At 41.0% G+C, this 14645-nt stretch overlaps 1 protein-coding gene across 2 annotated transcripts in view; it reads right to left on the bottom strand.

The window, feature by feature from the left end:
- DEPTOR (DEP domain containing MTOR interacting protein) overlaps nt 1–14645 on the bottom strand; it is a 203252-nt gene that overhangs the window by 43626 nt on the left and 144981 nt on the right. Inside the window, exon 9 of one of the 2 annotated variants that reach the window (XM_081214280.1) lies at nt 6468–9019. The exons of the other annotated variant lie outside the window; for it this stretch is intronic. Within the exon in view, the coding sequence (XP_081070406.1) occupies nt 8891–9019 (129 nt within the window). The 3' untranslated portion in view covers nt 6468–8890. Of the gene's footprint in view, nt 1–6467; nt 9020–14645 lie in introns of those variants that run through there. 2 annotated transcript variants of the gene reach the window in all.

The following is a 14645-nucleotide window of genomic DNA, read 5'->3' as shown; positions in this document are numbered from 1 at the left end:
AAATGACAAACAAGAAGAAAAGACAACCCTCAGAATGGAAGAAAATATTTGCAAACGAATCAAAAAACAAAGGATTAATCTCCAAAATATATAAAGAGCTCATGCCACTCAATATTAAAAAAACAAACAACCCAATCCAAAAATGGGCAGAAGACCTAAATAGACATTTCTCCAAAGAAGACATACAGATGGCCAAGAAGCACATGAAAAGCTGCTCAACATCACTAATTATTAGAGAAATGCAAATCAAAACTACAATGAGGTATCACCTCACACCAGTTAGAATGGGCATCATCAGAAAATGTACAAACAACAAATGTTGGAGAGGGTGTGGAGAAAAGGGAACCCTCTTGCACTGTTGGTGGGAATGTAAATTGATACAGCCACTATGGAGAACAGTATGGAGGTTCCTCAAAAAACTAAAAATAGAATTACCATATAACCCAGCAATCCCACTACTGGGCATATACTTGAAGAAAACCATAATTCAAAAAGACACATGCACCCCAGTGTTCATTGCAGCAGTACTTACAATAGCCAGGTCATGGAAACAACCTAAATGCCCACTGACAGACGAATGGATAAAGGTGTGGTACATATATACAATGGAATATTACTCAGTCATAAAAAGGAACGAAATTGGGTCATTTGTAGAGACGCGGATGGATCTAGAGACTGTCATACAGAGTGAAGTCAGAAAGAGAAAAACAAATATCATATATTAACACATATATGTGGAACCTAGAAAAATGGTACAGATGAACCGGTTTGCAGGGCAGAAATAGAGACACAGATGTAGAGAACAAATGTATGGACACCAAGGGGGGAAACTGGTGGGGTTGTTGGTGGTGGTGGGATGAATTGGGAGATTCGGATTGACTTATATATACTAATATGTATAAAATAGATAACTAATAAGAACCTGTTGTGTAAAAGAATAAATAAAATTCAAAAATTAAAATAATAAATGAAATAAAATAAATAAAAAATTAAAAGATTGGGGTTGGGAAAGCTTTGGGGTTGTTGAACACATGGAGATTTAGGGAGAGTGGCATGTTCTGAGAGGGCATGGAAGCTTCATGCCCTTTCCCCATACCATTCCCTGTGCATCTCTTCCATCTCTCCCTTCCTGAGTTATATCCTTTTATAATAAAGCAGTAATCTAATAAGTAAAACATGTCTCTGCTTTCTGTGAGCCGCTCTAGCAAATTAGTCAAACACAAGGAAAGGGTCATGAGAACCTCTGATCCATTCAATCAGAAGCACAGGTGATAACCTGGGCTTGCATTTGGCAGCTGAAGTGAAGTGGAGGGGCAGTCCTGTAGGTCTGAACCCTTAAACTGTGGAATCTAATGCTGTACCCGGGTAGATAGTGTCAGAATTAGGTTGAATTATAGGACACCTTGTTGGTGCTGGAGCATCGCTTGGTGGTGGTGGAGGAAACCCCCACAATGGAACTGGGTGCAGAACTCCTTTTAGTCCCCCAAGAATATATAAACTTCATAAGGACTGGGACCTTTCTTATTTACTGCTGTTTGGGAAAGATTTAGTGGCAGGCCTATAGTAGGTGCTTAATCAATTCTTTGTTGGGTGTTTTTGAAGATGTTACATGGCTTCCAGTAATCCTTGTCTCATCAAAATCACAGAGTTGTTGTAGGGTAAAACGTTTCAAAGACATCCTGTGCGTAAAGAAGACATTGATATACTAAGTTAGGATCACAAACGACTTCTTACATTTTTTGTGCTTTAAACTTTATGAACTTTACAGCAAATTAGAATTCTCAATATCATTGACCAAATAAACATTTGACAAAAATTAAGAAGTTTCAGAATATAGGCGTTGGAGAAGATACTGATCAACATATACCGCTTTTATATTTCAGATGGGCAACTACATTGGTTCAACCACTTTGCAAACTAGTTACATGTGATCTTGTAGAGTTAGTATTCACATTTCCTATGACTCAGAAATTCTTGTGGATACCTAAGAGAAACTCCTACACTTGTACCCAGGAGATGATATCAGAATGTTCCTAGTAATCCTACTTATGACAACAACAATGGAAACAACCCAAATGCCCATGGTCAAGAAAACAGACAATTTTTGCTCTGGAAATATATGAAGCTGTAAAAAATGAATTAATTACAACTACATATAAAAATCTAGAAGAATCTTAGTAATATAATCTTGAATGAAAACAAGCAAGGCCCAGAAGTTTATATAAAACTTGATGTTCTTCTAATAAAGTTCATTTTTTAAAAAAACCTAAACAATGATTAAGAACAAAAAGAACAGTGGGGAACTCCCTGGCAGTCCAGTGGTTAAGACTCAATGCTTTCACTGCTGCACAGCCAAAAAAAAAAAAAAAAAAAGAACAAGAGAATGAATGGTAAACTCAACATTTGCCATTGTGCTTTCCTTGGGTAAGGAAAAGTGGGGGACAGGATTGGGAAGGAGACAACAGTTTAAATATAAGTTGTTGTCAGTGTTCTGGTTCTGGGGTTGGATGGTGGTTTGTGATATTGAAACACCCGTATCAACCTAGGATTTCATATTCCCACCTCTCCATGGAGAGAAGTCTTCTAGGAGACAGGCCTAGAGGTGACTCCTGAAGGATGAGCTGAATCCAGGGTCTGGTCTACTCGGTTTTATACTTCCAGGGCCTATATATACTGTCCAGCAAAACACAGGTCCTCAGTGAGGTTTCTTGAATGAATGAAAGCACAAGTGAATAAATGAATAAATGAGAGAAAAATGTAAAGTCCTTTTGTTTAATATTGCGTGTAGTCTGAATAACCACTCACCTCCATACTTCTACCCTACACATACTGAATTGTGCAACTGATTTCCTAATTAGTTGAAAAAAACCAAAAAGCAAAAAAATAACATTCTCTCAAAATCGTAAACAACAACATAGCATATTTCCATATAGACTATTCCCTAACACTCATCAGTAACTGTGTAGTGAGGAAATGATTTCAAATCAAATACACTACAGAAAAAGCTTTTTAATGCACTTTTTTTTTCCAGGCAAAAGAGCTTCAGAAAATATCCATCATTAAGTAGTTTTACAGATGGCACTTTTGGCTACATTAGAGAATTAGATATGAGTCCCATGTGTTTTCTCTGATAAGTTAGCAGTAGATCAGCTTTACAATGCAACCCTTTCTTAGGATAAAATAATAGCTAATTTGTTCTAAAAGACAGAAAAAGCTGGAACCCTAAAGTCATTGTTTTAAAAATTTAACATTTATTTTATGCTGTACTGTCTATTTTCATATTATAATTTTAAGTATTTTGTTATAATTTTTAAGAAATGGAGAAAATAAATTTCAACCTAATTTTAAAATAAACATATATATTAAGTACATATATTAATGCATTTGACAATACCATATACTAACTTTGATGATGAACTTCCTTTTGGTACACTGCAGATTTGTCCTTTTGGTATTCAACTGAGGACAAACATATTACACCTGAAATTCTGCCTTAAATGAGTAAAACCATGGTCAATGACACCAACAGAGTCCAACCAATTTGCAAAACTGAAATGTTCTAGAGTTATTCTGATCATGTATAACCAAAATGAAACAGGATTAATATTCAATGGGAGAGAATAGTCAACATCATTCAAGTAGATCATAAAAGCAGATTATTTTCACAACATATTTGAAAGTAATGAGTATTTGGAAATGTGAGACTCAGTTCTGGCCTGAAGGCAATGATTTTTTTTTTTGCGGTACGCGGGCCTCTCACTGTTGTGGCCTCTCCCATTTCAGAGCACAGGCTCCGGACGCGCAGGCTCAGCGGCCATGGCTCACGGGCCCAGCCGCTCCGCGGCATGTGGGATCTTCCCAGACCAGGGCACGAACCCGTGTCCCCTGCATCAGCAGGTGGACTCTCAACCACTGTGCCACCAGGGAAGCCCTGAAAGCAATGATTTTTAAATTATTAATTGCTACCACTCCAATGCATTCACCTTTTATAAGGTAGTGTGAAGTTGATCATATCTAATCTACTCAAACATGGATATCTTCTTCATGTTACCAACCATTTCTCAACTAGAAATGTATCCATTTATACAATTATTTATCAGAGATTAATAAGAAAACATCAGATAATAGAACCAACCCAAAAGGCAGCTGCATTTTTCTCTCTACAGCAGAATTAACCAACATGGCTTTCAAATCCTATGCTAAAGAATTAACGAAAAATGATCTCTGTCTCTATCACAAAAACACAGACACATTACACAAACACCTGAAAAACCAAAAGTGTTTTCTCTAGGATAAAAGTAAGCCATTTCAGGGATTCTCCATGAGTGAACTCTCACACACAATACACCAATAGACACAGACACACACATACATAGGAAATAAAAGCTCTTAGAAATACTGCTTACTGTTAATTTAGAATCATTCTTGGTGTTACATTTAGGAATGGAGTTTCTAAATTTTAAAGCTGTTCAACTGTCAAAATATCACCAAAAATATTTATTTATTTATTTATTTATATTTATTTATTTTTTATGGTATGCGGGTCTCTCACTGTTGTGGCCTCTCCCGTTGCGGAGCACAGGCTCCGGACGCGCAGGCTCAGCGGCCATGGCCCACGGGCCCAGCCGCTCCACGGCATGTGGGATCTTCCCGGACCGGGGCACGAACCCATGTCCCCTGCATCGTCAGGTGGACTCTCAATCACTGCACCACCAGGAAAGCCCAAAATATTTATTTTTTAATGATATGATTTAACAACTCAAGGCCTGAGTTAATTAAAGAATGTATTCTTCACCTGCACAGGTACATGGCACAACTGCATTTTATGAATAATCCAAAGCCAAAGGCCTATTTTCACTGCATTACCCTCCACTGCAGGAGGCTATATAAGAACATAGGATTGGAGGGCGGGAGGCTGGCGTTTGGCCCAGTCTCTGGCCCCAACAAGCCTCATGAGTATCGGCATGTCACCTGACCACTCCACACCTCAGCAAAATGCAAAGAATAAAAACCGTGCTCTCCGTGGTTCCATGCAGCACTATTATTTCAGGATTTTTCTGACTCTAGTTTTCATTAGGCATGGGGCTTTATTCACAACTGTTGTACGTCTACCCAGTGGTTGGTCAGTAATTTACATCTGGATAGCTGAAGCCTTTCAGTAACTAGGTAAGTTTTTGGTCCTTTATTCAAAACAATAGTGAGTACCTAGTCTTAGTGGGTTAAAAATGGCCAGATTTTTTGCAGCTCCTCCCATCAAAAGGAAGAGTCTGTTTCCCAGACTCTTGATTCTGGGCTAGCTTTGTGACTTGCTTTTGGCCAACAAAATGCTGTGGAGGTGACACTGTGTGACTTCCAAGCAAGTCCACAAAAGGTCTTGCAGTTTCCATGCTCCCCCTCTTTGATCTCATGAGGCCTAACAAGAAGGCCTGGGCTAGTAATGGGGAAAGGCCACGTGAAGTGAACTGAGGCACACCAGCCAACAGCCCCAGCCAACAGTGAGATATATGCACAAAGCTATCCACAATCAGCCAGCCCCCAATCGACACGCTCCTTGACCACAGATGTTTGTTTGAACCCAACCTGGAGCACATCAAGCTGTGGCTGGTCATCCTAGCAGAGCTTTGCCCAAAAGGCCAACCCACAGCATCATGAGCAAATAAGTAGTGTTTTGAGGTATGTTTTGGGTTGATTCACTTGACAGCAATGGATAGCTGACATACTGCTCTGTGTTAGGAACTGTGCTAGGTGAAGGGGCGACCTGGGCAGCAAGACACAGTTCCTGTTCTGCAGATGCTTAGAGTGCAGTTAGGGAGACAGACGTGTAATGGGACAATTTCAAAGGAAATGTCATCAGTGCTGTCATCACAAGAGGGTGGCGTATAGGGGTCCATGGGAATTTAGAGAAGGGCATCAATCCCAGAACCAGATTGCTGGCAAAGACTTCTCAGAGGTCATATCTAAGAATACCTAAGGGGAATTAAAAAGACAGATTTTTCCAGGCAAAGAAGGAGAAAGAATAATATTCTAGGGAGGAGAAACTGCATGGGCAAAGGCTGCAGGGAGCTAGACCGGGGCCCTTTTGGGACTGGAGCTTTCACTTTAACTACAGGGTGAGGATACCAGGGGTGGGCTGGGACTATAGCTAAGGTGAAGCTCTCTTGGCCTTAAATAGAATTCTCTGGCATTTGCACTTTAAGAGTGATGGGAGTCAAAGGAGGAATCAGGTCCATCCTCCCTTCCTGCTTTTCTTCCCTTCCTCCCTCTCCCTCCCTCCTTCCCTCCCTCCCTCCCTCCCTTCCTTCCTCCCTCCCTCCTTCCCTCCCTCCCTTCCTGCTTTTCTTCCCTTCCTCCCTCCCTCCCTCCTTCCCTCCCTCCCTCCTTCCTTCCTTCCTTCCTCCCTCCCTTCCCTCCCTTCATCCATCCTTCCTTCCTTCCTTCTTCCTTCCCTCCCTCCCTCCTTCCCTCCTTCCTTCACCTTAGTGTTCATTTGAGCAAAGATATCAATGCCACTCTCTGAATCAATGAAATTTCACAGGCAGGAGGCTGTGTGAAGTCAATAAAGGCAGATGCTTCTCTGGTGCTTAGTCTGGCTGAAGGGAAGTGGTATTATGCCAAGGTCCAAGACAATGGGCATTGGGGCATGCATAAAAAGGACAGGTAGCAGCAAGAAGATGCCACGCCCAAAAGGCATTCCTCCTTCTTTTATCAGTTAATGAATACATGCAGACAGGAGGCATTTAGGACTTATCTTTTTTTTTTTTTTTTTTTTTGCAGTAGGCAGGCCTCTCACTGCTGTGGCCTCTCCCATCGTGGAGCACAGGCTCCGGATGTGCAGGTTCAGTGGCCATGGTTCACGGGCCCAGCCACTCTGCGGCATCTGGGATCTTCCCGGACCGGGGCACAAACCCGCGTCCCCTACATCGGCAGGCGGACTCTCAACCACTGCGCCACCAGGGAAGCCCTAGGACTTATATTTTAAAGATGTTATACATTTTTTTAAAGCCTAATGGTAAGGCTTCCCACTTACTAGTTGTGTGGCCTTGGGTATATGACTAACCTTTTTATGAGTCCGTTTCCTCAGTTGTAAAATGGAGATGATGACAACACTGACCTCACAGGTCAGTAAGGATAGGCAATGTATAGTTTTAGCACAGCACTGGGTACAGGATAAGCCCTCAACGGAAGGTCCCTACATGCGGAAAGGCTGGGGAATGTAGGAGAGGGAGTAACATGGGCTTTAGCATTAGATAAACTTGTGTTTGAATCCAGGCTCTATCACTTAGTAGCTCTTGCAACTGTGTGAACTTGAGACCATTTTAAAACTTGCTCAGACTTGGTTTTCAAGTGTGAAAAATGGGAGGCATAATACCAACCTTGCTGGGTTGTGATGAGTATGAAAAGAGAGAACGTATGTAAAGTGCCACAGCGCACAGCCTGGCACAGAGTTTAAATGCACATACACACGGAGATGATAACATTTCTCAAATGTAGATCGACAGTATTAATGCTAGCCATCCTATATTACTTCAAAGTCCTATCCTCTGACTAAAGCTACAGATCAGAAAAGTTGGACTACCAGAAACATATATATGTGGTATCTTTAACACAGTATGTCCATTCCACCAGTACCATTACATTATAACCTATCACCAAAAAATGGCCAAGGTACAACATTCAAATTTTGTTACTACAGGATAAGAAAGTAACCTTGTCGTTCAGAATGTATTATATGAAAATAAGAGGAATTGAGCATTCCCTGATTCCCTAATTTGGCACGTTGAGCTTCCTCTATACAGCAAGCCCCAAAATGCATTCTCTTTGAGACCAAAAAAAGAAACACGCATATATACAAGTGAGCTGAAGAGTTACAACACAAGAAGTTTCTTTTGGTGAAAAATAATCCTGCCAAATAAGCAACATGTCATGTCCTTAGAATATGTCACACTAGAAAGCTAGTGAAAATTCAGGCCAATAAGGCAATTTAGTTTCAAGTTTTATCATATATGGGCCAAGTTCTAGAATACTTCACTTAAAAGGGGACAACTTCAAAGTGAAATCTTGCCAGAGGCGTGATTTTGAATGACATGTGTATATACAAACTTGTCTGTTTCGACATTCAACATACTCAGGTTTATTTCTAGAAAGCTGCTGTTGCTGACTGATAGGCTCAGAAAGAGAAAACACAGCACATAGTTTTAAGTAGTTATCTCCCTATCTACCCCACCCATACCATCGTAAGGTTTTTGGTTTTTGACCAACGCCATAACTGAAAACACATGTTAAGTGAAAAGTTGATACTAAAGGCAGGAATTAAGAAAAAGTCAAAAATTTGATGGCTTTTAAGCACTGAATGATATAGAACCTTCAAAATGCTAATTAACAAGTACTATTCCTTTGGATGTTGTTTTAATTTGAAATTTGGTGAAGTCTAGATCCTCTAATAAACAGTTCCATGCTCATTTGGTGACAGTACAACTTCAAGTCTGTAAAAACTACTTTATTGACTCCTGTGAAGGGGATTTTAGCACATTGCTGTCTTGGCAAGAGAAGCATTTCAACAACTTTCTGCAAACTAAGATATAAAACAATGGATGAGAACTGCAAATGGAAATTGAGTGAGGCAATGCTACTATGTAAAAAAAATTTCTGTTTCTCAAACTTTTTCTACGCTGACGTAAGTCGTTTTTTTTTTAAAAAAAGATGTATTACCCGGTTCTTCCACATTCAACAGGGAAACAGTGTGTGAAACTCATAAGATGTGTATGTACGGAGAAAAGATCTGTATGTCCAAAGCCATCCAGGTATACAGAAGTCTTGTCATTGCAGAGCTTTGTGTTGTTCTGCCTTTGATCCTCCGCAGGCCACGGGATGGGCTGGGAGGGCTGCCCTCTCAGCACTCTAACTCCTCCATGACCTCCATCACAATCGTCCGTGGGCCCGTCAGAATCAGGTTGCTCACCGTCCGGTAGTCAACGTGCAGTACGTTAAGCCCATTTACAGAGACGACGAACTGACAGACCTAAAGGAAGGACAAAGAAAAAGCATCTCTTGAATTCCCTAGCGGTCCAGTGGTTAGGACTCCCCGCTTCCATCTGCAGCAACATGGAAGGACCTAGAGATTCTCCTACTGAGTCAAGTAAGTCAGACAGAGGAAGACAAGTATCATGAGATATCGCTTATATGTGGAATCTAAAAAAAAGGGCCTACAATATGGCACGGAGAACTCTACTCAGTACTCTGTAATGACCTATACGGGGGAAAGAATCTAAAAAAAGAGTTGATATATGTATATGTATAACTGATTCACTTTGCCGTACAGCAGAAACTAACACAACATTGTAAATCAACTATACTCCAATAAAAATGAAAAAAAAATAAACTATGCAAATTAAAAGAAAAAAAAGCATCTCTTAGAGCTCCTGGTTTTTCATAGACCTAGAATAAAGACATTGTGTATCTTTAACAGGTAACTTCCTACATTGGTACCCAAGTGTACCCAGTCAGCAACTGCAATTTAACAATTTCCAAGAAACTATACTTTTCCTGGAAGGCAGTATAATACAAAAAGCATTTGGTTTAGCGTTTTACCAACTTGGGTTTAAATCCTAACTCAGCAAACTTATTAGCTTAAGCTAGGTACTTAAATTCCTGAGCTTCATTTCCCTCAGCTCTAAGATAGGGATGATTAATAATCATAATATCTACCTTATAAGATTGTTTTAAGAATTAAATGAGGTCAAGGACATAAAGCTTCTACTCCAGTGCTCTGAACCTATGGGGTACTCAATACTTTGTCATAATCACAGTGTTTGTGGCTGTTACTATTCATTTGGACTCAGTTTATAGCGAGATTCTATGTCCTCGTGTTCCCCAGTCTTCTTTTATACCTATTATTCCTGCATGATTATTAATAGTTTCTCCTTTCACCTGCCATGGTGTCCCAGTTGAGATGATAAATTCCACACATTTCCCTATTTCCCATCCTTACGAAAATGGATGAGGCCAACAAAGGTCAGCTTTTAAACTAAGTGAGTATGAGTTTACCTGTGATAGGACAGATAATTACAATAAAAAATTTAAAAAGCATTATTCAGTAACGAGCGGCCACTTTGGATGTGTCATACTGAACATAATACTGACCACAGCTACTGCCTCAAACGGAGGGGCTTCTCTTGAGGTTGGTGGTGGCATCAGGTGCTGGGTACTTTCCATTTAGCTGACACGGATTAACAGATGGTATATCTGTTGTGTGTCTGAACAGTGCACACTGGACAGGAATGATTTGTTTATGCCACTCAAATAGAAAAATGGAGAGATACACAGATCTCCAGCTTTCGGTGATAAGTACTTCTAATCAGCAAAACAGAATCAAACAGAATATAAATCTGTAAGGTGCTTGGCATATAGTAGGCACTGGTGGTGAGCTGAATGATACCCCCAACCCCCAAAGATGTCCATGTCCTAATCCTCAGAACCTGTGAATATATTAGTTGACATGGCGACAAGGAATTAAGGTTGCAGATGGAACTGGACTGCTAATCAGCTGATTTTAACATAGGAATTATCCAGGGGGGCCCAATGTAATCACAAGGGTACTTATAAGAAGGAGACAAAAAAGTCAAAGGCAGAATTAGGAGATGTGACCACAGAAGCAAGACTGATGTGAGGAAGCGGCTAGGAGCTGAGGGATGCAGGTGGTCTCTAGAAGTTGAAAAAGGTAAGGAAATGGATTCTCCCCTCAGAGCCTACAGAAGGAATGCAGACCTACTGATACCTTTATTTTAGACCCTTTACTCCAGAACTGTAAGATAATAAATTTGCGTTGTTTTAAGTTACCAAGTTTGTTAATTTGTTACAGCAGCAATAGGAGATGAATAAAATAATCAATACATATCCATTGTTGAATGAACTGAATGAATAATGTATTAAGCAAAAAAAGCACAATTAGGATTGAGCCTGAAGGATTTCTGGCTTCTTATAAATTATTTCTTCATTTACTGGGAAAATAAGAAAATAAAAAGAGGGACTTCTCTGATGGCACAGGGGTTAAGAATACACCTGCCAACGCAGGAGACATGATCCCTGGCCTGGGAAGATCCCACATGCTGCAGAGCAACTGAGCCCATGTGCCACAACTCCTGAGCCTGTGCTCGAGAGCTTGCGAGCCACAACTACTGAGCCCGCGTGCTGCAACTACTGAAGCCCATGCGCCTAGAGCCCGTGCTCCGCAACAAGAGAAGCCACCGCAATGAGAAGCCCTCGCACCACAACGAAGAGTAGCCCCAACTCGCCGCAACTAGAGAAAGCCCACGTGCAGCAACGAAGACCCAACACAGCCAAAGATTAAAATTAATTAATTAATTAACTAAAGAAAAAAAAGAAGACAAAGGGGAAGGGACAGAAGTTGGGGCGGGGGGAAGGAGATGGCTGAGGTTGATTAAGTTAATGGAGTTGTTTTCATGGCTGTTAGCTTCGAGCTCTAACCCGCCCCCTTCCTTGAGGGAACATAAGCTGCAGCTGTGGAGAAGTGTTATCCTTATCTTATAGAAAACCACCAGAAAAGAAAAACAAGAACCCACCAGAACTGGTTAGAACCAGCCAAATCCAAGATGGCAGAAGACCTGACCTTCAGGAGACCCTGAACCTCATTATACGCTCATTGTAATATGTTAGCATGCTAAAGGACACACCCACCAATACCATGACAGTTGACAATTGCCATGACAACAACCAGTGGAATCCATATTAGGACTGAAAAGGGATGTTGCCCCAGTTCTAAGCAAACTACACGCCTGTTCTCGGAGAAGTAATGAATTCCCTCCCCCAACCCCTCCCCTCTATATCAGAGGTATCCCAGCCCAAGTCTGGTGAGAAGGTGATTTGCAAACTAAGTTCCCGATTCTCCATTCTCTGGCCTCTGAATAAAGCTTGTGCTGTTTCTGTCTCAGCGTCGGTTTTGTTATTGGCTGTGGAATCCAAATGGACAAAGAACCTTCCCTGCAGAGGCAGGGGGTTCTGGACAGGGCCAGGGCCCAAGTCGGGGTCCGTCCAACCAGTTCGGTAACAATGTGTCCCATATCTGTGTTCTCATCATCATACTTCTTTAAGTGTAATGTCTTAAGAATTAAGGTGCACACCTGCTCCCAATTATTTATTAATAAATTAATTTAGTGTTGACAACACAAAGAATGTGAAAATACTAAAACACTTGAAAATCACTGTTTCCTTTTACTGTTCTCTGAGTGGGTAATATCAATAGAAACTCAGATACCATATTAACAAATATAACAAATATGAAATAGAACTAATATGAAATATAAATTACATGTTATATTTTAAATGTAAGTATGAAATAAAATACATAAAATACTGTATTAAGTCTAAAGATATCTATACCTATTACTTAGATAAACCAAAAGTGGAACTTATTAAAAGGGCAGCTGTGTATCTGTGGAAAAGATGAAGGATTTGGAATCCAATGATATGTATTTAAGTCCTAGGCTCCTTTGCTGGATGATCTTTTTTTTTTTTGGCCTCATAGCTTGTGGGAATTTTAGTTCCCCGACTAGGAATCGAACCCAGTCCCTTGGCAGTGACAGCGAGGAGTCCTAATCACTGGACTGCCAGGGAATTCCCTGAATTATCTTAATAAAGTCATTTGCCTCTATGCCTCAATGACATCATCTACAAAAGAGAGGTAAAAATGCTTATCCTCACAGGTTCAAATTAATGAACTGAAAACCTTTTTGCAAATACCAAGCCCTACACCAATACTAGCTTCAATGAACTTCTTTCCCTTTAAAAATACCCACTTTTTTCAAGGTCACAAGCAAAACAAAATGGAAAGTGGATAGTGGAAAGCACAGTGGTTATTTACTCAATAAACACTCACTGTTGTCATAAGCCTCAATATTTTCCACTCCCCAACTTTAAAATACTATGGTGTCGGGCTTCCCTGGTGGTGCAGTGGTTGAGGGTCCGCCTGCCGATGCAGGGGACACGGGTTCGTGCCCCGGTCCGGGAAGATCCCACATGCCGCAAAGTGGCTCGGCCCGTGAGCCATGTCCACTGAGCCTGCACGTCCGGAGCCTGTGCTCCACAACGGGAGAGGCCACAACAGTGAGAGGCCCGCATACCGCAAAAAAAAAAAAAAAATACTATGGTGTCATTCTCCATAAGGAGACCGACCTCTGTTTTTCTTTTCCTGTTCCCACAAATCTGTCACCGTGAATTGAGGACACTTTTTTTTTTTTTTTTCCCGTCAGAGCACATCTTGTACAGAATCAGCAGTTCTCAACCATGGTTGAAGTCATAGTCAGAATCAAGGTCACGCATCATTCAGGTCAGAATTCATCCTGAAACAGGCTACAAGTGTAATTTGCAGGACAATTCAGCATGAATTCAATGTAGACATTTGCTGGTGTTTTGTGTTTTCTACTCTAGCATGCTCTTGAGCCAAAGAATGAGAGGAATTCCACCCCCACCCAACCCAGAGTGTTGACTTTAGACCCTTCTTTTAGGTCCTTCTTTTCTCCAAAGGGATGAACAGCCTTTTTGTGTTGCCCAAGGAGAGCGCAGAAGTTGCCTGGTAAGCTCACACTCTAGCTAACCCTTCATAGGCTCCCAAAGATGAGACATGTCTCTGCATCACTCAGGGATCACCTGCAGCATTTAGTCTCGACCAGAATTGTATTCTCCCTCTCCCACATGGTGTTGGTTTCAACTGACCAACATTTAAAAATTAGAAAATTTTCACATAAAAATCTGGATTCTGGCTTCTCTGGAACAATCTGAAGATCTAACAATACCAGGCCTGGATGGCCACTTGACAATGGCTCCATAGGGGCTGCCCCTTCTAGATGGGCACACATTCTCTCATTTGCCGTGGTCCTCACCACTTCCTATTTTTCTTACACCTAGCTGAGAGACATTTGAGTCTGTGATCCCTGATCTGGGGCCATCAGAGAGAGAGCTTAAGAGAGGAAGGCTTTGGTGCTTCAAAATTAATGGACCCCAAATGTTTAACAACTGATGAAAGGGGAAATAAAATTTGGTATATCCATACAATGGAATATTATTCAGCAATAAAATGGAACCAACTACATGTTAAGACATGGCTAAACCTGGAAAACATTCTGCTAAGTGAAAGAAGCCAGTCCCAGCTCTGACTCAGCCAGGTGATCACAAGGTAAACAATAGATACACTTACAACCATTCTGTTTTTCACTTTCAATACAGTATTCCATAAATTATAAGAGATAGTCAACACTCTTTATTACAAAACAGGATTTGTGTTAGATGATTTTGCCCAGCTGTAGGCTAATATAAGTGTTCTGAGCATGTTTAAAATAAGATAGACTGGGCGCAGTGGTTGAGAGTCCGCCTGCTGATGCAGGGGACACGGGTTCGTGCCCTGGTCCAGGAAGATCCCACATGCCACGGAGTGGCTGGGCCCGTGGGCCATGCCACTGAGCCTGCGCATCCGGAGCCTGTGCTCCACAACGGGAGAGGCCACAACAGTGAGAGGCCCGCGTACCAAAAAAAAAATAAAACTAAAAATAAAATAAAATAAAATAAGACTAAGCTATGATGTTCCCCATGTTAAGTGTATTAAATGCATTTTTGACTTACAGATATTTTCAATT

The sequence above is a fragment of the Mesoplodon bidens genome (genome assembly GCF_964165515.1).
Source record: "Mesoplodon bidens genome assembly, chromosome: 16".
NCBI lineage: Eukaryota > Metazoa > Chordata > Mammalia > Artiodactyla > Ziphiidae > Mesoplodon > Mesoplodon bidens.
This window is presented reverse-complemented; position numbering and strand designations above follow the sequence as displayed.